A 26348-nucleotide genomic window follows, 5' to 3' on the forward strand; every position below is an offset into this window, starting at 1 on the left:
ATGTTCCCTACTTACTGGTTTGACACTTAATGTATGGAAAAACTTGAATTTTATGTTGTACTTTTTTCCACTTCACACTTTCTGTAAAGGAAACTATTGGCGTAAGGCTTTTTTCATCAAATTAAAGGTCATCCGTATCCTATCAGTATTAATTTGATAGATTCTTGGTCAGAAAACAGTGGTGGGAAAATATTTTACGCAGAAATAACAATCTTATTTTCAATACAGGCTGTCGTTCAGGCTTGCAACTACTATATTCAGTAGGATTATACGTCAGGTTGCTTGATTTTACTTGCTTGAAAAATAAGTCTGGTTAAACAACTTGGAAGACAATCCTTTGACTCCTAATTGGAACATCTATACAAGCAATGTATGCCTGTTTTTACAATAAATGAGGTTACCAAGCACTGTGATTTATCTAAGCCTCTTTTCCCCTCAGTGGCAGCGATGATGAAGATGTTGCACCGTTATCAGCAAAATTTGCTGATATCTACCCACTGAATAATTACGATGATGCAGAGGTGGTAGCCAACATGAATGGGATTCACAGTGAGCTAAATGGCGGAGGTGAAAACATGGCATTGAAAGATGAGGTACAGCGTTTAGTGTCGTATCTTTTTTTGGCAGTTGGATATGCTCACGAGAGAAAGGCCTCTCCTTCACCTCTATGTTAATGAGTTAATGTTGTCTAGTCTCCTCAGGTGAGCAGTACTAGCAGCAGCTCCTCAGAAGCAGATGATGAAGAAGCAGATGGGGAGAGCAGTGGTGAGCCACCAGGGACTCAAAAGGAGGAAATGTCTCTAGGAAAAAGAGCGTTAAGGAAAGAGGAAGCAAAAATGGATAGTCCACCACCTTCTTACCCCAGTCAGCAGGTATAGTAGTCTAAAAGCAACCCTTTTAGTAAATTAATTTTTGAAATGTGGCTGTTTGAATAACAATACACTTATGTCTTCAATTAAATATTTACCTTTTAATATACTAAATTTTCAATAGGTAAATATGATACCTAAAATACTTTTCAGCTAATTGTGTTTTGTCATGGCTGATACTTCCTTTAGTCAAAACCTGAAGTGTTAGTTATGTTGAAGTAAAAGGTAAAAAAAATTACTCAGTAAAAGGTGAGAAAATTTATTCCTGCCTGTATGAATGAGAAATAGAAACCAAGAAGCATTTCTACTTGGAAGTTTAATCTTGGTCTTTGTTAAATGTTAAATTATTTGAAATTAATCAGGGGGGGAATGACGTGAGTACTTAGTTAACAGGTACTTTTTAATATTATATTTGAGAACTAACTTTCCCTGTTGAAACCCTGTGCAGTTAAATCCATTGCATGTCTTATGGCATGGGTGTTGGGGTGTTTGATTTTTTTTTTATTATTTTTATTTTTTTAATGGTTTAAGATTACTAAAGCTCTTTACTGTAAGGTCACCAAACCACCCAGCCAGCCATGCCTAGAGTGTCTGCTCAGCAGGTAGTGGTGTTTGCTTTAACAGCTGACCACTAAAGCAAAGCATCCAATGGACTTGTCTTTGTGACTGTATAGCTTTTAATCTGAGTTACCCTGCAGCTACAACACAGGCTCGTTCTTTCAAGAGAGAACATATCAGTCACTTTTATTTCTTATTGTACAAAAGAATCCACATCGGAGGGGGCACCTTTGAGACCTTAGACAACAGTCAGGTGGGAACTCCCATTAGATGTTCCCCTGTGGTTAGGATGTTTCTAAGGCCTTCCACTAAAGTATTTTCTCATGTGTTAAGAGTATTAAGCTACAACTTCTTTCAACAAGTATGTTGTGAATTTTTTTTGTGTATAGCTAACCAATGTCATAGACAGATCTCAGCTCATATAAGTACTAGTTTGAAGCTGGTTAACAGATTCAGCATTTGTTGTGGAAAGTCAAATGAGATTATGTAAGTCCATTTGCCTTAGGGAAGCAAACTAAAATGCAGTATAAAAAAGCGGATTTAACCTTGCTCTTCTTTGTTTTCTTTGAGGAAATAGAATTTTCTTAGAATTATTCTGAGGAACTCTTAATTACTTTTTCTTTAGCCTGATTTTCTAATCAGAGCTGATTGTCCACCTGGTAACACTGCATTCAAGTGATAGTTTTCACTGGTATAGGTCATGTGTGTTTGAGATATTTTTTTTGTCATTATCTGTTGGGGTTGCTCATTTTGTATCTTTGTTCCTCTTTGGATTTCTTTTTATGCTTAGTACCCAGACATTGGTCAAATTGGATTCTGAATCTCACTATACTGTTTGACATATTTCTTCCATTTTCATTTGTTAATAGATTAGTGCCTGTTTCTTGATAGTACTAATTTTTTTATGAGGAAGTTTTTTTTCTTTTCCTGTCTATGCACCTAAGTAATTCAGTCATTGTATTTGGCTTATGAAATCTGTGGTTAAAATATACATTGTGTCAAGAACTGTAAGACACTTAAGTCATAATGAAGAGTTATTTGTTTCTGAGAGGAAAGCATATTGAAGAATACCACCTGTCAATTGTTTTCTAGAAAGCTAAGTTGTTGCTTTTTGAAAAAAATGCATACTGCCACATGGCTGGGAAGAAATAGCATTTGGGAAGTATTCCTGGTATTGCTTCTGGTAAATTTATCTTCCAGTGATATGTCAAATGGCAGTGGCAGGAGAAAGTACTGAGCTGAGAGAGGGGAAATGAAGCTGCTTTTTCCTGGGCTGCTTTTCTTCCAAGGTCTTGAATCCTTTTGAGACAACAGAGGCTAATGATACCTTGAGATCAGTAAAAGGCTGTAATAAGGTGTGGATTTCTCATGGCTGAGATTATTATGAATTTTTTTGTGAGAAATGTCTGCTTCACACAATCACAGTATAATTGAGTTTGGAAAGTACATCTGCATGTAGTCTAGTCCAGCCTTCCTGCTCAAGGCAAGGTCATCTAGAGAAGGTTGCTCAGCACTGTGTCCAGTAGGGTTTTGAGCATCTTCAAGGGTGGCAGCTCCAGAACTGCTATGGGTAACATGTTCCAGTGTTCAGCCACTCTCACAAATAAACCAACACTTTAAGCTTGAGTGGAATTCCTATATTTCTGTCTCTGCCCATTTCCTCTTATCTTCTCTTGGGATACCACTGAGAGGAGTCTGACTGTCCTCTTTATTCTCCTTCCCTGCCTAGTCAGGGAACACACACTGATAAGATCCCCCTGAGTCTTCTCTCTTGAGACCGAACAGTCCCAGCTCTGTCAGCCTCTCCTTGTATGACAGATGCTCCAAGGCCTAACTCATCTTTGTGGTCCTTCACTGGACCCACTCCAATATGTCCATGTCTCTTAATGGGGTACCCAGCACTGGACCCAGCACTCCAGATGTCTCACCAGTGCTGAGCAGGGGGGAAGGATCACCTCCCTTGACATGCTGGTAGTGCTCTGCCTAATGCAGGTCAGGACTGCTTCCGACTTTATCAGCTGTTCAACACTTACTACTACTTCCTACACATACTGTTTTTCCATATTTTTTCGGCATTCTTTTCTTAACTAAGATAAAGATCCTCCACTAGTGCTTTTACTTCACTATAAGTTTTTTCCATTGGTATTAGATGAAAGAATTCTGTAGATGCCCTGAAAATATTGGTTGATGTATGTGTATTAATCACAGAATGGTAGGGGTTGAAAGGGAGCTTTGGAGATCTAGTCCAATACCATTGCTGAAGTAGGTTCACCTAGAGCAGCTTGGACAGGAATGCATCCAGGTGGGTTTTGAATGTCTCCAGAGAAAGAGACTCCCCAGCCTCTCTGGGCAGCCTGTTCCAGTGCTCTGCCACCCTCAAAGTCAAAGAAGTTTTTCCTCATGTTGAGGTGGAATTTCCTGTGTTCCAGCTTGTGCCTGTTGCCCCGTGTCCTGTCACTGAGCACCACTGAAAAAAACCGGGCTCCATGCTTTTGACACTCGCCCTTTAGATATGTATAAGCATTGATAAGATCCCCTTTCAGTCTTCTCTTCTCCAGGCTAAACTGACCCAGATCTCTCAGCCTTTCCTCATAAAAGAAGTGCTCCATTCCCTTGATAATCTATGTAGCCCTCTGCTGGACACTCTCCAGCAGTTCCCTGTCTTTCTTGAACTGGGGAGCTTAGAACTGACACAGGACACAGTACTCCAGATGTGGCCTCACCTGGGCAGAGTAGAGGGGGATGATGACCTGCCTTGACCTGCTGGCCACATTCTATTTAGTGCACCCCAGGATACCATTGGCCTTCTTGGCCACCAGGGCACATTGGTCATGGTCAACTTGTTGTCCACCAGGACTCCCAGCTCCCTCTCTGCAGAGCTGCTTTCCAGCAGGTCAACCCCTAATCTGTACTGGTGCATGGGGTTATTCCTCCCTAGGGGCGGGACCAGACACTTGCTTTTGTTGAACTTCATAAGGTTCTTCTCTGCCCAACACTCTAGCATGTCCAGGCCTCGCTGAATGGTGGCACAGCTTTCTGGTGTGTCGGCAACTCCTCTCAGTTTTGTGTCGTCAGCAAACTTGCTGAGGGTACACTCTGTCCCCTCATCCAGGTCGCTGATGAGTATGTTGAACAAGACTGGACCCAGTACTGACCCCTGGAGTTACAGGCCTCCAACTGGACTCTCTGCCACTGATCACAACCTTCTGAGCTCTGCCATTCAGCCAGTTCTCAATCCACCTCACTGTCCACTCATCTAACCCACACTTCCTAAGCTTATCTATGAGGATGTTATGGGAGACAGTGTCAAAAGCCTTGCTGAAGTCAAGGTAAACAATGTCTACTGCTCTCCCCAGTCATGCCATCGTAGAAGGCTATCAGATTGGTCAAGCATGATTTTCCCCTTGGTGAATCCATGTTGACCACTCCCAATAACCTTCTCTTCCTCTACATGCTTAGAGATGACATCCAAGATGAGCTGTTCCATCACCTTTCCAGGGGTGGAGGTGAGGATGACTGGTTTGTAGCTTCCTGGGTCATCCTTCTTGCCCTTTTTGAAGACTGGTGTGACATTAGCTTTTGTCCAGCCCTCAAGCACCTCTCCTGTTCTCCATGACCTTTCAAAGATCAAGAGCAGCTTCACAATAACATCTGCCAGCTCCCTCCCTGCTAATAATTACTAAGAAAAAAGTATGGGGGAAATACCTGATTTTTATTGTAGTAGATTGAAAAATGTATTATTTTTTTTTTCTTACAGGCTGACCAAGGTCCAAATGCTTGTGAATGTCACGTTTGTAAACAAGAAGCCTCAGGTCTAACAGCCTCTGCACTTGCAACTGGACGCCTGCCTGCTGGCCACCAGTTTATGAATCCTGAAAAACCTGCACATCCTGCACTTCATCTTTATCCTCACATCCATGGACATATACCATTGCATACAATTCCTCATCTGCCTCGTCCGCTTATCCATCCCACCTTGTATACAGCTTCTCCCTTTACACACAATAAGGTAAGCCTGATGAAGGAGATGGATGCATCCTGGTGCCAGGAAAAATACTCTACACCCGTATAAATCCGCATGACTGAGTATCAATGAAACCATGAAAGTTGCTTTAAATTGTGGTCTATTTATAGTAGTCCTTTTTGGGGGAATAGTGAGGGGTAGGAATAGGACAGATTCGGAACTGGTGGAAGGTTCATACAGCAGGGCCAAGGGTAGCTTTCATCAGGAAGACTGATAATTTCCTTACCGTGATTAGAAAGAATGTGGAGTCAAATGAGTCTTTAGTGGTGGAAACAGTAATGGGACTTCAGTCAGTGTAATAGGACTAATTAAATCTTCATTTCCTATGTATTGAAGGTCAAAATTGAATATTCCATTTTGGCAATAATATCCTGAGTTTTCTAGTTCAAAATATTAGTGATGTAGTATTTTTTTGAGATGATTGAGGCATAGGAGTCTATTGGTCTAGTGTTTTTGTGCTTTGAGAGAACTTGCTTTTTTGCAGGTTCTGCAAAACTCTTTTGACCCAAAACTCGTAAATAATAAACAAGAGAAAGATGTGGAACAAGAATTTGGACCAAGTGACTGCTTTTCAGTAGTATGACTCAAAAGCAAGAATTACTTTTGATGTGGTGTTGTGTCACATAGTATTTGAATCAGTCAGACTGTGGGTGCTGCTGAAAGGGGCAAAGCCTTTGTCATTAGGTACATGTTCCCATTATCTCCCTTTCATCTGGTCCCATGATCCTGTGGTTGCAGGGAGAGTAAGCTAGTTCATTAGGGTGACTATTACTTACTCTTACTGTCCTTAACATCCACTTTGTTTTTTCCTGACTTATTGGTGTGCCTTCTTTATCTCTGTTGCAGTGCGCCAGTTCCTTAACTGCAGTGTGCCAGCCTGACATTTATCAACAGCGCACTGCCGTTCTTCTAATTGTTGTACCCCACCTTCTGCCGTCCTTCCAGAGCTCTTTTTACATCCCTTATAGCAGCCTACTCAAGCCCCCATCCATCTACTCAAGCTCCCATCCCTTATTTCTGCTGTCTTTCCTTTCAGGAAGACCTTTGCGTAGTGGAACATCTGCAGCGCGCTCACTGTCAAGGCTGCACCAGAAGCCCCATGCAGAGTAGCAGCCTGCTAGCACCGAGTGGCTTTGTAATGCAGGCCAGATCTATTAGCTCTGGCACAGCACCTGAGCCAGCTGGGCTCCCTGTATTTATGTTGTGCTGGAGCTAAAAAGACATATGTGGAAGCTGAAGCTTTAGGGAGCGTTTGCCTTTGAAGAGTCAGCTGAATTCAGCAGAACTGGTAGTGAATGAGCTAATAAGCCCTGCTGGATAAGGCTTGGTTCATCGTGGATAGGCTGTTCTGCCCTGTGAAGTGTTTCTCTGTACCCATGTATATGAGTTTTGTTTTATGCAGGATATTCCAGTATTCCAGCCCCTCCCACCTTCACCATTAGTCAGATAATGAAAATCCTTTTGTACAGAAGAAGGAGAGTGGGTATATAAGTAGCTTGCTTGGCCATGAATGTTTAGACTTTCATGTCAGAAGTGTTGTTGGACTCAGCTGATATTTTTAATATCTACGTCGACTTCTGTGTAGCTTTTCATTGCAACAAATCTAGCACGAGTAGAACAAAATCACTTTCCTTGGCTTTTTTTAAAGGCAACAATAATTGAACATAATGCTTGCATTACACAAGGTCTCTGGAAGAAAGTTACTTTTAGAAAGTGAAGAAATAATTTCAGCCAGAAGAATGGCGTGAGCCAGAACAACTTATGTCTGTAAAACAAGAGAAAAATGTGTGTTCCCATTTTTTCTTCCCCAATTGCTTCTTACGATAAAAGGGTGTATTCCTTGCCTGTTAAGTTTTAAGTCAGAAACCTGTTAATACTTGGAGATGAAAAAAGCAGAAGAATATAATCAACTTCAAATATTTTCAAATAATTGTTTTATTTTTCTGCTGTGCTCATTTTCAATCCTGAAGCGTTTGTAATCCCTCTATCACAATTGTCTTATGTGGTAATGATTATCACATCACAGAGGATTGGTTTTGGCAGCTTGGGCTTTGAAAGGGAATAATTCCTAACAAGTTCTACATTCATACAAATAGTGTTTTTAATGAAAAATGAGGGTCTACCAATATATATTAACCCCAGTATTTTTGGAGAATGCTTTTTTGCATTCATTGGTTTGCTGAATCTAAAAGCGGTGTTTGTGATTATAACATAAATACATATATGCACAATCTGTGTAATATATTATCTGCATTAAAAATCAACAAACCAGTCAGTTTATCATTCTGGGAAATACTGTTTATTACCCTTTTTATAATGCCTTTCACAATTGAAACACTGTGAATTGAATATTGCTGTTGGAGTGACTGTGTAAGCAAACAGAATATTAATGAGGAAAATACTCTTTATTTTTGTAGGCATTGCCACCAGCTCCAGTTCAGAATCATACAAACAAGCATCAAGTATTCAATGCATCTCTCCAAGATCATATTTATCCAAGCTGTTTTGGCAGCACTCCAGATTGGAATAGCTCTAAATTTATAAGTCTTTGGGGATCAGAGATGATGAATGACAAGAACTGGAATCCTGCTACATTTTTGCCTGATACAATTCCTGGTGAGGGTTTGTTACTACTTCACACTAACTAGTTAAAAGCCTTATGTTTTGAAATTGAGTGTGGCACTTTTTTCCAGCAATGGTAGGTTTCATCATGGTTTTATAAGACAGGATTCTGGGAGAGATTTGCTGCGATTTCTACTCCAGTAGGGTTGAAAATTGAAAATAAATTCTTATGTATTGGGGGAGAGGATGCTAAAGGCAAAAGAATAGCACGTTATTTTTCACCTACTGTCATTGTAGAGGTAACTTTGTCTTCAGAAGTTTAGGGTTGCATAGAAATGAGAATTAAGGGGAAACTTAAATAACTTTTGGTCTTCTGTCACAAAGGCCTGCTCTTTTTCTACAGGGTTGTAAGAGCACTGGTAACATGGTACTACATCTTATTTTCTTATAGTGCACAGAGATAACTGCGTTGTTGTTCAAAAAGACAGAGACATAAGTCAAGCAATAGATTAATTTAAGCTCGGAAGCCTTTGCAAGTACTAGTGGTTGAAGTGGAAGAGAATAGAAGAGAAACAACAACATCTACAGATATAGATATCTTTCTGTTCACATCATAGCAAATATTAAAACACCTTTTTTATTTCATGACTTGTATGAAAAAGGAAGCTTGGTTTTATGTGTTGGCTTTTTTTCAGACTGATCTGCTAAGTCGCGGCAAGCTACTACAGTGATATTGAAAAGGAAAGCCATTAAGAACCTCCAGAAAACTTCCCCAGTAGCATAGCTCATCCATTTACAAATGTAGTTAAGGGTAGCTGTTTCAATAGATGGTTAGAGGCAAGCTTGTGTGGAAGGTCTGTCACAAAGGTGTTTCTGTAGTTAGCTGGAATTACCAATAACTAGAGATAAATTTATGATATTATGTTGATAGGGTATGTTGTTCCTGCTTATAGCTGTTGCATGGCTAACCTGGACTTCAGACATTGACGCTCATATACTTAACATGTAAAATGGTGTCCAATTTTAATTTTTAAATTATAGATGGACAAAGGTAGCATCTTTGCTACTTGTTAACACACATTTTGTAGTTTTCTTAAAACTGTAACTTCTGCTCTGAGACTTCTCAGCACTTTGGGGGAGGGGAGGGAGGGGCAGGCAGAGAAAGGAGCATGACTTCACTAATCCTACCAAGCCAATGCTAACAATACATCCTTGCTTGTCTGCATCTAAATTATTGAATGTTTCGTTCTAAATGCCATAAAGACAATTCTGTAATTCTGTGATTCTTAGTTACTATGTGTGTTTCAATTGAAGGGAGTGATATATTAGCACCAGCACTCTCAGAAATAAGACCTGCAGAGAAAGGAGCATGACTTCACTAATCCTACCAAGCCAATGCTAACAATACATCCTTGCTTGTCTGCATCTAAATTATTGAATGTTTCGTTCTAAATGCCATAAAGACAATTCTGTAATTCTGTGATTCTTAGTTACTATGTGTGTTTCAATTGAAGGGAGTGATATATTAGCACCAGCACTCTCAGAAATAAGACCTGAAGCACTTCCTACTACATCTAGCAGTGAAGCAACAGCAGTTACTGACAGCAAAGAGAAAAAAAATGCTGCAAAGAAGAAATGTCTGTACAATTTCCAGGATGCCTTTATGGAAGCTAATAAAGTTGTCATGGCAACCTCTTCTGCCACTTCTTCTGTCTCCTGCACAGCAACTACAGTGCAGTCAAGCAGCAACCAATTCAAAGTATCATCCAAGAGACCTTCATCGATAGGTAAGGATTTGTAATGCGCACACAGCATAGTAACTGACTCAAGTACATTTAGCTAGCCATAAAGATTTATATGTGTTTATTTGTGTCATGTTATGTATCTTGATGATTTTCATTCATTGCTGTTCTTACTACTCTTGAGTTGTAGTCTCTGTAGTCCTGGATTAAAGAGCTTTGTAAAAGACCATGATGTTAGAGTTTGGGACTGAATAGAAGGGTGTTGAAACACTACTCCATTTTTATAGAAGCTGAGAACATCCAACACTTTGCATGATTGTTTGGGTTGTTAATAGAGACTTATTAATTATTTTTAATTGTAAGTGGTTTCTTTTTTCCTCCATTTAGGTGAAGTGTTCCACAATATTAATAAAGAGGACCATAGACATTCTGCACCAGTTGCACCACGAAATAGTCCTACCAGTTTAGCATCCCTTCCTTCACTCTCTCCTGCTGCACTGTCTCCAGCCTCTACACCACATCTTCCAAATCTTGCTGCTCCTTCTTTCCCCAAAACTGCTGCAACAGCCCCTGGATTTGTGGATCCTCATTCAGGTCTTTGTCCTACTACAGTTGCACCTCCTACTTCAACCACAGACAGCTCTGTAAGTGCCCCACCAAGTGTCTGCAGGTAAGTTTGTTGCTGTTATTGTTGTCATTCTTTTTTACAATAGAAGGGAAATTAAAATACAGATACCTCTTCTCCTTTGCCACTGGTTGCAGCGTGAAGGAAGAGCTGTCTGTGTGCTCAGCAAATGAGACTGAGTTCTGATACTTGCTTAGTACGTAACTTGGTGTGAGACGTTGCAGATACGATTTCCTTTGCAGAATCTACTTCCTGAGTTTAGAGGCTTAAAAACAAATGTTTGCTCACTTCTAGAGATGTGACCTGGGGTGAATAAGTCAAGCCCTATTCTTACTCTGTCATTGCTAGTAGTAATTACTGCTGCTGAGACACAAACCTGTTGTATCTGTTTTCTGTCATTTTGGCATTACATGGCAACCAGGAATGAAAAGCTGTGAAAACTTACCGAGTCTGTAGACAGATCTAGCTCAAACTATAAAAAGGTCATACACGATCTTGAAACCTGCCACATAGTAACACATTTTCCTGACTGCACTTATGACTTGGGTATCAGTCCCACCATTTATAACGTGACTGTAGTGTGGAAGGATGTTCTGATTTCTGAAAGCTTTCAAAGGTCTTGGAGGTTGGTGGGGCTGTCTTCTGGTAGTGTTATGTATTGTGGCAGACAGACAATGGTGCCAGCTCTTTGATATCTCCGATGAGCGCAGGCATCACAGAAAAGCATTTGAGTCATTGCTCCAAGTACTCTGTGACCTGTAGGGCTATGGTTGCGGTTGCTATGAATGTAGTCTCCTGGCTACTGCAGTAGTTTTCAGAAGATGATGTTTTCAGAAGAAGGAGATTTAGGCAGAGTTAGATAAATGTGTACCTGAAGTGCTTCTAAAAATGTCCCTTTTTTCTCTTATCAACTGGTTTTATTGATGATGTCACAAAATATGTAACTGTTTTTTCATGCTCAAGAAATTATAGCAAATTTTGTAAAGAAACTTTCTTACCTAGTGCAGGGAGAGAATAGAATATAAACTATTTAATGCAATAGAAATCCAACTTTTATCATGATCTCCAGGTGCTAACATGATAAAGTAATTTTATTTTGTAAGAAATTAACTGGGAGAGAACCCGGAAACAATTATTGCGTTCTGTATTTATCAGTGATGTGCTATAATGGGAAAAACTGCTTTATGCTCTAGTCTTTCAATCTAGTGACTGAGTGACAGAACTAATGAAGCTTTGATTTCTATGGAATTGTGTCTGTTACCCCTGGCATGTGGCACTGGGTGCTGTAATGCTAACTCTCAATAGGCAAGAAACAGTGATGCAAGGGCTGTTCAAACTGACTAGTCAGAATGTTTGCACTGACTGGCAGTATCTCCTGTTACCTTCCACAGTTTTCCATGCCTTTTTACCTAACTAGGATACTGAAGTTGAACAATTTTCACAGTCACTAATTCTTGAAAACTTACAGGGTATAGGGGGTCGGGCACAGACAGGAGGGAAGGGGGAAGTGAGGTTAGAAAGAAGATGCACATATATTTTGCAGATAAGACAGATTATGGCCTGTTTTCACCTTTCTAATATAAGAACAAAGAATACTAGTACTAGATGAGTGGATTTTTTTAAAAATAGTCTTACTTTTGAAACAAGATAACATCAGTTTTAGAAGAACTGGACAATAGGTATGTTGGGTACACAGTTCTGCAGACCTCTGTAGGGAATAAACTATGTACCTACTTAAGAGACATGCTGGCATTTCCCCTTGAAAATAAAGATGCAGCAGGGTAATGGGAACATTTTGGTTTTAGCTGATCTTGATTTTTTTATTTAAGTCAAGAGCCTGAAAATCTTATCTAAAACCAGGGTATCTTAGAAATAAGTTGAGTATTTTGCAACTGCACAGCTCTCCTCAGACCACAAGTGATGACATGGGCAGCAGTTTCAAAATCGTTCTATTTTAAAAAGCTAAAGTCACTACTTCTGAAACTATTTTACCTGTTTAAAGACAGGAACTACAGTTCCAAAACTCATTCTCTAGGCTGCTTATTCAGTGAGTCACTAAATAAGTTTTTATAAAGCACTTTCCCATGTGTCATCTTATCTTGCTGCTTGGTTTTGAGCATCTCTATTTGCAAGCTACAGGATGAAGGCTTTAGAATTTGATGCGTCACTGGTGGCTGATAATCCCAGTTTGAGAGTCTTTGTTCCTGGTAGATGTACATATAACTGTATATGTTTTCTTAAAATACCTTATTTATTATAATCTAGAGTTTTTATAAGCTTTTTCTTAATTTCACATAGCGATCCTGATTGCGAGGGCCATCGTTGTGAGAACAATAACACATATGATCATCAACAGTATGATGGAGAGGAGAGCCAAGATGAAGACAGCTGTTCAGAGCATAGCTCCAGTACCTCAACATCCACAAATCAAAAGGAAGGCAAATACTGTGACTGCTGTTACTGTGAGTTCTTCGGCCATGGAGGAGTAAGTTGTTGGATTTAAATTTTTTTTTTTAGTTGCTTTTTTGTCACTTACTCATCATTGATTGCATGTGATTTATCAGACTGCAACTGAGGGGGTGGCATTGGAGCTCAATCAAGAGAAGTAGAGAAGTAGTAAAAGGGGCATGGTTAGAAAGTAATTTTCTTCTTTTAAATGAAGAAGTCAAACAAACCTTTCCAGTTGAAAGCAATTCGAGAGCAATAGAAATGACTGAAAGATTTAGGAAGCAACTGACTTGGATAATAGATACCATGTTTGACTGAAACTGCAGACAGGGGCATTGAGCCATTTAAATAACTCTACAGAATTCATGTGCTCATTTGTAGCAGTGTAATTATAAATAATGCGATGAGTTTGGGTAAAACCACATCTAATATAGGATGTTTTTTAAAATGTTCATGGGAATTTATGAGCCATTCTCCCATCTGTGAAAATGGCAATCCTCTTAAGAAATCACTTTAACTTGATTTTTTTTTTTTTAAAGAAAAAAGAAACTGTTCTTACCTAGAACCAAGGCAGTGTAAGTTTAAATTATACGTTTTTCAAAGGAAAACCCAAACTGCACTTTCCTTGTTTTCAGTGTTAGTTTTCTTTACCGGTGAATTTTGATAGGCACTTACTTGTATCTGTATTTAAAGGGTGTTTTGAAGAAACTATGAAGTTCTGAAGCATGCAGGTTATACAAAATCTTTTGCGTTATGTTCTTTAATACTTAACACTTTGTTTGAAGAATCCAGAAGTTATTGTTATGCCAGTAATGTGTCAAGTAAATTCTTTAAATCCATATATTTTCATTTGCACAAAGGAGATGCTAAAAGCTGTTAACTTGCTACATGAAATTTTTTCTTAACTTAAAATTTCATTTCCCTGCTAGCTTCATTTATAAACCTACGTGTAGTCTGTTTTAATAATCAGTTAACTAGTAGAATTTGAGTCTCTGGTAATTTTTTCCTATTTGAAGTAAAAGCTCGGTTTATTTGCCATGTATTTGGTCAGATGCAGTTTCATTTTAGGGCCTGAAGTGATGTAAAAACCTCAGTTGTGTAGCTGAAAGGAGCAGGGAGGGGGTCCCGTTACTCATTGCATGTTCCCACCATGTCCATAATTGATCTGTCTTTGATAATCATCTGATTGCACAGTAACTTATTCATTTTGCTGAAGTGGCAGAACACTACAGGATTTTTAAGTTAATAGGCTTTATTTTGCTGGTTTAATGAGTTGAACTGGTGTAGCTCCAAACAGGTGGGCACCAGATCTGGTGCAGGAGGGTTAAGGCAGCAGGAGGGGAGGAGGAATGAGGAGTTGAGAGGCAGGAACAGTGGATGGGAATACAGAAATGAAACGCGATGCAAGATTCAGCTTGCAGCAGTGTTAAAATTATTGATTCTACTCTGCTGGAGATATGCTGGCACGCTTCAGTGCAAGGTAATCGAGCCTTCACAGTTACAGCCCAGAGGCCCATGCAGCACAAACTCTGAAACAGACTTCATAGAAAATGGAAGCAGCAGCAAATGTCTGCTCCTTTCAAATTTTCAAATGTGGTATACCAATCACAAGAGAATATGGAAATCTCCTTTCTTGCTTTTAAAGGCATTCTTTGTCTTCTCCCTGTGCATTCCTCCGCAAGATCAGTCATTCTTTCAGTTGGAGAATATGGTTCACAAGCTAGCACCAAGTGTGACAGGTCTGTTGCCTGTTAAAGACACCTTTATGTACACATACAAACAGTAAGGAGTTTGATATTCAGGTTTGGACCTTCCAAGTTACATGAAGGTCTCTAAAATTTCAAAATCTCAAAAGCATTAGGTCAGTGAAATATTTACACTCAGTCACTAAATTTTTGTCTCATGTCCTTCAGCCTCCAGCTGCACCAACCAGTAGAAATTATGCAGAGATGCGAGAAAAGCTTCGTTTACGTCTAACAAAAAGGAAGGAGGAACAGCCGAAGAAACCAGATCAGATTTCTGAAAGGGAAAGTGTTGTTGACCACCGAAAGGTGGAAGATTTGCTACAATTTATAAACAGCTCTGAAACCAAACCAGTAAGCAGTTCTCGGGCAGCCAAGCGAGCCAGGCATAAGCAAAGAAAGGTAAGTTGTAAAAGTATGTTTATCCTAGACCTCTTGGTTTTGAATCTGTGCATTCTCTGTAAGTATACCGCTGTATACTGACTTCATAATAATGGTATAGTAGTTTTCTGTGTAGTTCGTGGTACACTGCCTGTTTGTATATACACGGTTAGCTTACCTGTCCTGCTGCTGCCTGAGGAGTTGTGTAGTAGACTGGGAAGATTCATCACAATGTCGGTATTGTGTTTTGTTGCAAGTCAGCTTTACATTGGTATTTCCCACACTTCAGAAAGCTATTTCTAAGAGTCAGAAATATTAAGAATTTGATTGCTTTGTAGAATTGACATTTAAAAGTGGGGGAAGTTAAAAACCTAGTAGTTTCTTTATTGGGATAATGGTTATAATAAGTATCTCTGTAGGAAGCCAGGAAACTTTAGGTCAGTGCTTTTAGGAGAGTGCAAAAGTCAAGATTTCATATTTTAAGAATGATCGCACTGGGCACCTTGCTGTCCTGATTGGAAGAGGTTAAGTGCTGTGTCACATGATGACATGAAGGGCTATCCCAAGCCAGAGTGAAGGGGCAAGCTGCAGAGAGGGGGCGGGGAAGAAAAAAAATTACAAGTTGCTTTCAAATGGAAATTGGCAAAAACATTTCTAAAAAACTCTAAAGTGTAACAGTGAAATTATTCTTTTTTTAAACAGTATTTGCTGAGTTAATAGAGGAAATAAATATATTTGTATTAAGTTGAACGAGCAGGAAATTGGCTTTTCTTACTGCAATTCGTGTATCAGCCTTAGGTATAAAGTTCAAGGTGGAATGAAATTGCTGATTGTTTTTGGATTCTGTTCAGTATGTTGTGTGACCGTGCTGTAAATATTTCTTGTTTGTGGATTTGCTTGCTGGCGCTAATTCTGCATTCTTTAAATGCTTCCATGGGTTTGGAAGACCTGATGTTCATAAGTTATATTCTTCACGTTCATGTTGTAGCACTATTCAGCAACTTGAGTGCTTAGTGAGTTATTTATAAATAAAATTCACTTTGCTTTTGCAATGCAGTTTGAGCATAATAAGTGGAAGATTTTCATAGGGTTTTTTGCATAACTTCTATAACTGAAAAAGTAATCCCATACAGGCACTTCTAAATGTGCAAGAAAATGAATGGACGTGATTGTTCTCAGTGTACAACTCTCATTTTGCTAATGATGCAATATCAATGCTGCACAGCAAAGTTAGGCATTTGCAGTAATGGCTGGGAAAAATCCCCTGCGTCTTTGTTTCATGTTGTTAATGAATGTATGGCTGACAACAGAAAACTTGACCATCTCTATTATTTTGGACAACTTTTGATATAGCTGTAATGTGCTTAGTGTTTTGCTGTAAAATGTTTTTAATGATTGCTCTTCCTAATGTTCATAAACGCTGACCCAGGGCGACTCTGCTACCATAGCAAGAGAATGGGTAAAGGATGCAACATGATGTAAACCTGAGTTACCTTAGTAATACAGGCAATTGTTGAGAATGAATAAAGCTGAAAGTTTTGTTTTCAACAGGTTTTTGTGGTTGTAGAAAACTTTGGTATGGTGTTAGGCTTAACAATAGCAAAAAGATCAACAGTCAAATATGTTACAGGAAAATAGAAGTATAGAAAGGATTTTAACATACTTTAAAGGGCAGCTTTTGTATAGTTATTTGCCTGATGTGCCGGTTTCTGGGTTGTTTGTTCATATATTAACATCCTAGGATTTATAATGTTCATAGAGAAAAGTACTAATAATTCCTTAAACTCTAATTTCCAAACTACTTGTCAGTTTCAGTAAACCTATTGTTATTTCGCAGCTTGAAGAAAAAGCTCGACTTGAAGCAGAAGCCAGGGAGAGGGAGCATCACCAGTTGCTTGAGGAGCAAAGGCGGCGAGAGGAAGAGGAGGAGGAGAGGCTGAAACAAGAATTACAGCGGCTTCAAGAACTTCAGCAGTTGCGGGCTGTAAAGAAAAAGAAGAAAGAACGAACAAGTAAAGACTGTCAGAAGGTGGACATGCTTACTCGAAACTGCCAGGCAGTGAAGGAATCTGTCCCAAACGCACCTGAAGACATTCAGAATGGTACACTTGAGCAATCAGAAAAGATAGAAACCTCCTCGGGTTCACTGTCAAGACATGTGAATCATACAGAACAGGGGCCGGTTTCGGAGACAGGCTGTGAACTATCCAATCCTGTAAACACTAGAGACTCAAAGCTGCTTTATCAGAAAGAGGGAAGTGTAAAGCAGCATGAGCCCCTCTCTTTTCTGCTTGATATTATGCATCAACATAAAGAAGGAAATGGCAAACAGAAACTAAAGCAGATAAACAAACCGTGTGCTGAACAAGTGAAAAAGCCTGTTGAATCCCCCAAAGCAGCTGAGATTCAGACTAAACCCAGAAACCAAATAGAATCCAAAGCAAAAGCAGCGGAGCTCCCAACACTTGCAGAACCTAAAAAAGAGGAGAAGAAGTTAAACAATAACAACAAAAAACAGTTGAACCATGTAAAGGAAGAGAAAGTACCCATAATGAGTGAATCCCCTTCACCAAGTGAACAGCAACAAAATAATAAGCTAATACTTGCAGATTCTCCTCAACCAAAAGGCAAGAACAAGAAAAATAAGAAGAAAAAGGGGGACAAAGTCAACAATTCCATTGGTAAGTGTATAAAAGTTGAAGAACTTAGGTTGTTTTTTTTATTGTTACTGTTTAAGTCCAGAAGTTTGAAATCTTTATCTTGAGTCATTTCTGCCAATGTAAATTAGAGAAACAGAAAAACTGGTGTCAGGAAAACTCAAATCACTGTAATTATAACAATTACAAGATGTGTATAGTTTTAGTAAAGAGGTGTAGGATACTTTTAAAGAATAAACAAACTAGCTTATGCTGCTGGTTTTGTATGGGTTTTTTTTTTTCATTTAAGAAAAGCAGTCTCTTCTGTAAAGCCTATATTGTTTAAAACAGATATGTAAAGTAATACAATAGTATGTTGAAATCCATTTTGAACTTCTTTAAAAACAAGATTGTTTCCATACAGCATTAAGACTGTAGTCTAAAGTACGTCTTACTCTTTGAGCAATGAAAATAAGGGGTTTCTGCAGCCAAGGAATGATAATTCATCCATAAATATGCATTTTCTCAGTGGAAAGAATTCCTTTTGTATATTAATTATATTAACAGGTGAAGTAAATGCAAGAATTCATTTACTATTTTTTTTATTTGCCAGAGTGAAAAGCTTAAAGTAGGATGTTAAGCGTCACCTCCTCCAAGCTCAGGATCAGTGCATCCCAAAGAGCAAGAAATCAGGCAAGGGGAGAAGGAGACCTGCATGGCTAAGCAGGGACCTTCTGAAAAGGCTCAGGTGGAAGAAGGGAGTTTACAATAGGTGGAAGAAGGGGCTGACTGCTTGGGAGGAATACAAGAATGCTGTCAGGTTATGCAGGGAGGAAACAAGGAAAGCCAAGGCAGCCTTGGAATTGAACCTGGCGAGGGATGTCAAGGCCAACAGGAAAGGTTTCTTTAAGTATATAGGAGACAAAAGGAAAACTAGGGAAAATGTGGGCCCGTTGTTGAATGAGACAGGTGCTGTGGTGACGGATGATGCAGAGAAGGCGGAGTTGCTAAATGCCTTCTTTGCTTCTGTCTTCACTGTTCGGGTCAGTCCTTGTGAGACCCAGACTTTGCAGGTAACAGAGAAAGTCTGGGGGAAACAAGACTATCCCTTGGTTGACAAGGAGCACGTTAAAGATCAGTTAGATAAATTGGATATACATAAATCCATGGGGCCTGATGGGATGCACCCTCGTGTGCTGAGGGAGCCGGCGGAAGTCATTGCTGGGCCTCTCTCCATTATCTTTGAAAGGTCCTGGAGGACAGGTGAGGTGCCTGAGGACTGGAGGATAGCCAATGTCACTCCAGTCTTCAAAAAGGGCAGGAAGGATGACCCGGGAAACTACAGGCCGGTCAGCCTCACCTCCATCCCTGGGAAGATGATGGAGCAGCTTGTTCTGGGAGTCATCTCAAAGCACCTGGATGAAAAGAAGATTATCAGAAGTAGTCAACATGGATTCACCAAGGGGAAGTCATGTCTGACTAATCTGATAGCCTTCTATGACAAAGTAACTAGATGGGTGGATGAGGGGAGGGCAGTGGATGTTGTCTACCTTGACTTTGGCAAGGCTTTCGACACTGTCTCCCACATCATCCTCACAGGAAAGCTTAGGAAGTGTGGCTTAGATGAATGGACAGTGAGGTGGATTGAGAACTGGCTTACAGATAGAGCTCAGAGGGTTGTGGTTAGTGGCGCAGAGTCTAGTTGGAGGTTAGTAACAAGTGGTGTCCCTCAGGGGTCAGTACTGGGCCCAGTTTTGTTCAACATATTCATCAATGATCTGGATGAAGGGATAGAGTGTACCATCAGCAAGTTTGCTGATGACACAAAACTGGGAGGAGTGGCTGACACGCCAGAAGGCTGTGCTGCCTTACAGCGTGACCTCGCCAGGCTGGAGAGTTGGGCAGAAAGAAACCTTATGAAGTTCAACAAGGGTAAGTGTAGGGTACTGCACCTGGGGAGGAATAACCCCATGCACCAGTACAGGTTGGGGGCTGACCTCCTGGAGAGCAGCTCTGTGGAGAGGGACCTGGGAGTCCTGGTGGACAACAGGATGACCATGAGCCAGCAATGTGCCCTGGCGGCCAAGAAGGCGAATGGCATCCTGGGGTGCATCAAGAAGAGTGTGGCCAGCAGGTCGAGGGAGGTCATCCTCCCCCTCTACTCTGCCCTGGTGAGACCGCATCTGGAGTACTGTGTCCAGTTCTGGGCTCCCCAGTTCAAGAAAGACAGGGAACTGCTGGAGAGGGTCCAGCAAAGGGCAACAAAGATGATTAGGGGACTGGAGCACCTTTCTTATGAGGAAAGGCTGAGGGACTTGGGTCTCTTTAGTCTAGAGAAAAGAAGATTGAGGGGGGATCTTATTAATACATACAAATACTTAATGGGAGGATGCCAGGGGGATGGGAGTAGTCTTTTTTCAGTGGCACCCAGTGATAGGACGAGGGGTAATGGGCATAAACTTGAACATAGGAAGTTCCATCTTAACATGAGAAGGAACTTCTTTACTTTGAGGGTAGTGGAGCACCCACGTGAATATTAGTTTGTGCTAGTAAACAGATTTATTTATCTGATAGAAATAATAAAACCATAGAAGATGAAGTTGGCTCAAACAAGTTGCACTTGCATAATTTTCTTCCCAACATATTTTTTTGTTTTCTTGAAAACGTCTACCAGCTAATACCAGAGCTAAGAAGTGCATGCAGTGCTAGCTGGTTGGCTTTGTCAGCACGCTAATCTAGCTGCCATTCTTGGGCACCAGTTTATTCCTGCACATGCTTGGTCCCTACTGGGACTGTTTGGGGTGGCAGTTTTGAGGTACAGACATCTGTCTGCTCAGAGCACCCGGTCATTCCCCTGGGATCATCCAGGAGTTGAGTGGTAACGGTGCATAAATTAAATGTCTGTTCACCAGAATTACTTAATATTGCAGTTCCCTGTGCCGTTATGTCTGGTAAGCACATCAAGATACCGGACCTTAATCCTTTGCCAGTCTTTACCAATGGTTCAGAGTACTTAGGTTTCTTAAGCTTTGTTTGAAAAATGTAAACCAAATTCCTGGTTGTTGCAAGTGCTAGATATAGAGCCCTGCTTTGCTTATTGATGATTTGATATTTTTTTTTTTTTTGTGGTTTTCATGGTTGGTTGAGTCAGCCCACCAGTCTTTCTTTTTAACTCTTCTTATGTTCAATGTTTCCATTCTGTATCAGTCAAGCAGCAATACAGCCTTGAACCCTTTTCTCTGATACCTTAGTTCTTGTGCATACTGTGTTGTGGTGTGTTTGTTTTTTATTTGGGTTTTTTTTTTTAATTTACCAACAAGAATGTACTACTGTCATTGGAGTAAGACAAAACTCTAGAATTAGGAGCAGAAAGAGAAGACTGGAGATGTCTGAAGGAGAAACTATTGAAGGGGTGGTGGTGGAGAGTATTTACTGTGGGAGAATTTAGGTAGCTTCCTGCATCTTTTCCTCCTCCCTGCCCCTCACCATTGTTTTCTGCTGCTTAAATCAAGTATAGTTACAATTTCTGAAAACTAATCTTTTAATGTGGAAAAAAAAACCAAACCAAAAACCAAAACCATATCTGAATTTATAAAGAGATAATTGGGCTGCTCTCTGAAGAGTTGGAACTAGATTGCCACTTGGAGTAGTTCTGACTTTAGAACTGCAAGGAGAATGCCGTACTACACAATTTTTCATTTAGCTGTAGTTTCTTAAAGACATAGGGTTGATGTACCAAATTAGCAAAGGCACAAAAGATGAACTAAGAAAAAAATTAGAGCTAGCGTAATTGAAAGAACATGAAGAGAGAGTAACAAAGTTTGAGGGTTTGTTAACTGAGTGTTAGAATGAAGTGTTAAGGCAGTGAACATTATTGCTTTTGGTGTGATCTCTGTTTCTTAAAGATGCTTATTCTGGCAGAGTATTTTAACGCCTTGTTGTGAAGAGGCTGAAGAAAACTAGTGGTATAGGGAAGCCCCATGTTTATAGGGCTTTCTGGTTCTTCAGAAGTAAGTTGCACAGCCAAGATGTACAACTTTTGAACTACCAGAAATGCCTTTAGAATTTGTTCTTGTAATCTCAAGGATTCTAAAGTCCTGATGTGTACTAGGTGGTTTTGGTTAGTTTGTCTCACCCTTTTTAAATGAGTTCTGTAGCTGCTTCAGAAATGAGATTGGAGTGTATATGTAGTAAGAAAAGAGACTTTAAGAGGAAAATGCTCAAATTGGTTTCTACAAAAATTTATGCTTTCTGAAGCTGTATTTTTTTAAAGTACAAAACGGAACCGTATACTGAGACAGTACGATATACCAACAGACTTTAAAGAGACTTTTTTTGTTACAGCTGAGGCCTAAATTCAGGCCATATTAAAATATTTTTTGAATGTTTAAAAAAAAATAAAAATTCCTAATTATAGGTAGCATGACTTAGACTCTTGCTGACACAGCCTCATGATCATGTCCCAGACCAAGTACAGCAGTTCTACAAACCCAGAATTCTTGAAATATTTTTCTTTATAAATACCATTTTTTAAATGTTTCTAAAGCTGCCTTTTTAGTGGTAAGGCTAACAAATTTCAGGCAGTCGAATGCTATTCATTAGCTACCTGATTCGTTGAGCCCTTTGTATAATTTCACCATTCTCATGTGTACCCTAGGTTTATGGCATCTTTTGCAACCCATGCAATCAGTAAATTTACTATTGATTCATCTCTTCATTGTTCCCGGTGTAACTGGGCTGAGCAGAGGTACTAGTACAGGGTTTTTAAGAAGTGTCTTTTTAATTAAAGAGTTTGTATGAATTCAGCTTAAACATGAATAATCAATAGTTTACAAAGTTCAGACAGTTCTCCAGAAACGTCTTTAATGCAGCTTTTTTCAAGCTGCTGCTTCTCTCTTTCTCCCCTCCCCAAGGAGTCTAACATAGTATCATCCTTTTCCTTTGCAGATGATGTGTTTCTACCCAAAGACATTGATCTAGACAGCGTGGAAATGGATGAAACAGAGCGAGAAGTGGAGTATTTTAAAAGGTAAAGTGCTGTAATCATACACATAAAGTTGTTGTGCGTCTTCCCATGTGCCATGGCTTAAAAAAACCCCCAAAACACACTGAACAAAACCCCACAACTTAATAACGAACTCGTAGCAGAAAAGCCTGTGTTGTAACATAATAAATCCTGTTACAGCTGACATTGTGAATACTGTAACAATCACCAAAGCTGTAGATTTATGGGCACAGATCATAGCTAAGTAGCACAAATACGGAAATGAGTGCCAGAATCATCTGTGCCTCTGCGTATCTGCGATGTTTTGTGGATTTACAATGTACTAGAAGATGAATATTTTTTTAAAAATTCTTTTTGAGTGGTGCCAATTAAAGGATTTTTTTTAATTGAAATGCAGGATTTATAGGTGAAATGTGGCATATATTAGGTAGTGCTAGTGTTGGTATAGCGTAAGCCTTTGTTATGGATTTCATGGAATATTTTCAGCTTCATTCAAGTTTGCAATATCTGTCACAAGAAAATAGAAAAGTTTCTTTCACCAATTCTCTACTCTCAGTGGGATGAATGAAGCAGTGTCTTATATTTGTGGAAGTGCAGCTGAAGTTTGGGGGTAAACTTGTCAAACATGGTTCCAAATGAAGAGTTAAAATTTTACTGTACTGTTTTATAGTCAATTTAGTAATCAGTGTAATCTACTCCTTTACTGTCATCTGTTAGGAAGTGTAACTGTCCGATTTTCTGATGCATCCCTGTTTAAAAAAGGTGTCTGAAGTGCCCTGATAGGTGCTGTTCTAGGGGAGAAAAACAGCTAATGCTGTGAAGACACCTTTAATGCATATGTTATCTATAATTTGTTAATTTCTAATGTAATACTTAGAAGGCTAGCAACAGTGCTTGTTTTAATAACCCTCCATGGCAATGAGCTGCATAGGCCTACTGAATTCATACCTTTTACCAACAGTTTGTTAATTCATCATCTTTTCTTCCTTCTTCCTCGAGTAATAGATGGATATATTAATTACACCCTGACTTTTGAATTAATTTTGCAAGCTACTTCTAACTTTAGGAAGAATAAAATAAGTTTAGTTCTTCTAACCTTCTACTGGACCTTTCTATTTTGCTCCTTCTGTCTGCTCCCCTTTTTTGGCTTTCAGTTATTACAGAAGCTGTATAGCCTTCCAGAGAGGGGTATGCACTACCTCGCTGATGACATGTAGCCTTTGGCCTGAACAAACTATACCTTGCCTCAGTAAAGGGCTGTCACTGAAATACCTGCACTTGCCAACCTTTTGCAAAAGTTCTTCCATAAATTGTGTTCAGTGAAAGCAAATAATTGGATTTTTGTTCTAAAAGTGCTTTCTCCAGGCACGTGGGCTACTTATCTGCTGTATTATAAACACACTTCCTTTCCTTAGGTCTTTGTCTCAAACATAACTTTGCTGTATTTAGAAGAGAAACAGCAGTGTCCCATGCCATTGGTGCTTCTGCTTTACATATTACCTAACACATTCTTACTGTTACAAGGGTTTTGGTAAATACAGCAATATGAGCTGTCTAGTTCAGCTAGCTTCTGTCTGCTAAATATGCAGTGTTCTTCGCTACTTCATTCACTTACTCTTGATAATGCAGTGGTGTTTAAAGTAACTGCTTTATGATTTGAGTGATGAACAAGGGATTATTTTTTTTTTTAGGTATCTTCTTTTTTTTTTTTTAGAGGGTTTGTCTTTCTGAATGAGAGCTGCTCTTCAAAAGAGGGTAACACCTGTGGTTTGATTTTAAGTATATTGGTTTCACTTTATCACTTTTTTTTTTCTTTTCAGATTCTGCTTGGATTCTGCCAGACAGACAAGGCAGAGACTTTCCATCAACTGGTCCAATTTTAGCTTGAAAAAAACCACCTTTGCTGCACATTGAAATGACATAATACGGGGAGGGAACCCTGCAGGAATGAATGAACGACAACTCCACTTATCTGTCCTGCTGTGCTGAGAGCTTACCTGGTCTTGAGCCAGTGCTGCCTTGCCTTGTCCCCAGTGCTGTGTGGATCTGCACTGAACCCTTTGGCCTGATAATTCTTGCGGACTGAAAAATTGCCACTTTCTACCTGAATTTGTTAGCTTGTGTGCTTGTAGTCTGTGAGTGAGACTTACTTGATTGTAGCTGTATGCCGTTGGAGTTGGAACAATAGCTCTTTTCCATCTCCTTCTGAATGCCTTGGCCTCAAAGACTTTAAATTGCTTAGGCTTGGGTGGAGGCCAAAATACTAGTTTGCATCATCTGCAGTGGCTCCTGTCACTTCTGCATCTAGCTATGTTTTGTCATTCTGACTCCTGACAAAGGAATGGACCTAGTCAGTTGTGCTTTCATCTGCTCCAGAATTCTCCTGACATGACTTCATGAAAAAGAGGCTCTTATGGGACAAGCATTTCCTCAGTTCTTTCACAATCTACTGTTTAAGAGTGTACAAGTTACGCTATTTGTGTTTTGATTTTTTTTTTTCCTGACTTGTAGCCAGCTTGTGTAAGAATACTTGCAGAATGAGAAAATTTAAAAAAGAACAGTACTCACACTATCAAATCTGTTATAGAGTGTATAATTGTATTAACACTGAAGCCTAACTGGCTACTTTTTTAACATATTGTTAAGTAATATTAAAATCATGTCTTTCTTTTTGAAAGATGGAATACATTAGTATGGCAGAAGACTTGTGTCTTGCTTTTTTCTGCTTGGGTGGGGGAAGGGAAGAAAGAAACATACCCCAAAAATAATGGGCTTCTAAACTATATTTCATCTTGGGTCAGAATTGGTTGGTGAATGCTATTTAACTTAAGCATAATCCTCTATGAACAGTTGTTTGCCAGCTCACCTGATGGGAAATACTATTATCTGCTGGATCAAGAAACACTACTGCTGAATGCTAGAATTAAGTTGGTGAATTCTGTGAATTACTGTAATGCTTCTATTTCAATAGATAATTTGTGAGAAACAAGATAATACAAAAATTACCAGTTTAATGTCAGTGCAGAAATTAAGGAGGTAGACTCAATGCTACCATCATGTAAATAGTTAACAATACCATGCAACCTGTAAAACATTACTGTATTGCCCAGCATGGAAAAAAAATGATAATTTAGGATTTTGATCTGTGTAAAGATACTGCACGTCTGCAAGCTTTTCTGATACTGTGCTATTTATTCAGAATAGAGACAACAGAACCTTTCTTTTTACCTCTAAATGACCATACTTACCCAAATTATAAGGCAGTTTTCCATATATTTTTTTTTTAAAGAAAATAGGGCTTCCACACAGCATGTGTTTAAAAAGACAATACAGCTTCAAAGTGCACTAATGTCCTTTTTCAGAACCATTCCACATTTTTATTTCTTCTACTAGTTAACACATATTTTTCTGTGATACACCTGCTGGGCTTGGGACTGCTTTGCAAAACACAGTGTAATTACACTCAGCTTTGGACTTGAGAAGGTTTAATGGACGATTGCTGTCCCCTGTGAGGCCCAGGTATAGCAGGAGGATTGGATTGGCTGCAGAGCACTGAGATATCTACAACTTCATGTCCCTCTTGTTGGTCCTGGAGCTCCTATCCCAGTATGGGCTCCTGCTACAGAATATAGTTGCCTCAGCTTGTACCCAGCCATTGTAGGTAAGTGAGCTCTCAGGCCCCTCTTATAGAGGAGGGGATGAAACAATATCTGTTCTCAAAATATAGTCCAGGGGACGACAACTGTTATTCTTCTT

General features: G+C 39.5%; 1 protein-coding gene across 2 annotated transcripts in view; it reads left to right on the forward strand.

The window, feature by feature from the left end:
- Window positions 1-25314, forward strand: part of FAM193A (family with sequence similarity 193, member A) — a 50820-nt gene extending 25506 nt beyond the window's left edge. For both annotated transcript variants that reach the window (XM_009890504.1, XM_009890505.1), the window contains 11 exons: window positions 440-593; window positions 693-872; window positions 5185-5436; window positions 7869-8067; window positions 9528-9800; window positions 10143-10425; window positions 12679-12865; window positions 14742-14972; window positions 16789-17632; window positions 22535-22616; window positions 24413-25314. In XM_009890504.1, coding sequence (XP_009888806.1) covers window positions 440-593; window positions 693-872; window positions 5185-5436; window positions 7869-8067; window positions 9528-9800; window positions 10143-10425; window positions 12679-12865; window positions 14742-14972; window positions 16789-17632; window positions 22535-22616; window positions 24413-24506 — 2779 coding nt within the window. In that variant the 3' untranslated portion in view covers window positions 24507-25314. The remainder of the gene's footprint in view (window positions 1-439; window positions 594-692; window positions 873-5184; window positions 5437-7868; window positions 8068-9527; window positions 9801-10142; window positions 10426-12678; window positions 12866-14741; window positions 14973-16788; window positions 17633-22534; window positions 22617-24412) is intronic.
- Window positions 25315-26348: the final 1034 nt, after the last annotated feature.

The sequence above is a fragment of the Charadrius vociferus genome, unplaced genomic scaffold (genome assembly GCF_000708025.1).
Source record: "Charadrius vociferus isolate BGI_N301 unplaced genomic scaffold, ASM70802v2 scaffold88, whole genome shotgun sequence".
NCBI lineage: Eukaryota > Metazoa > Chordata > Aves > Charadriiformes > Charadriidae > Charadrius > Charadrius vociferus.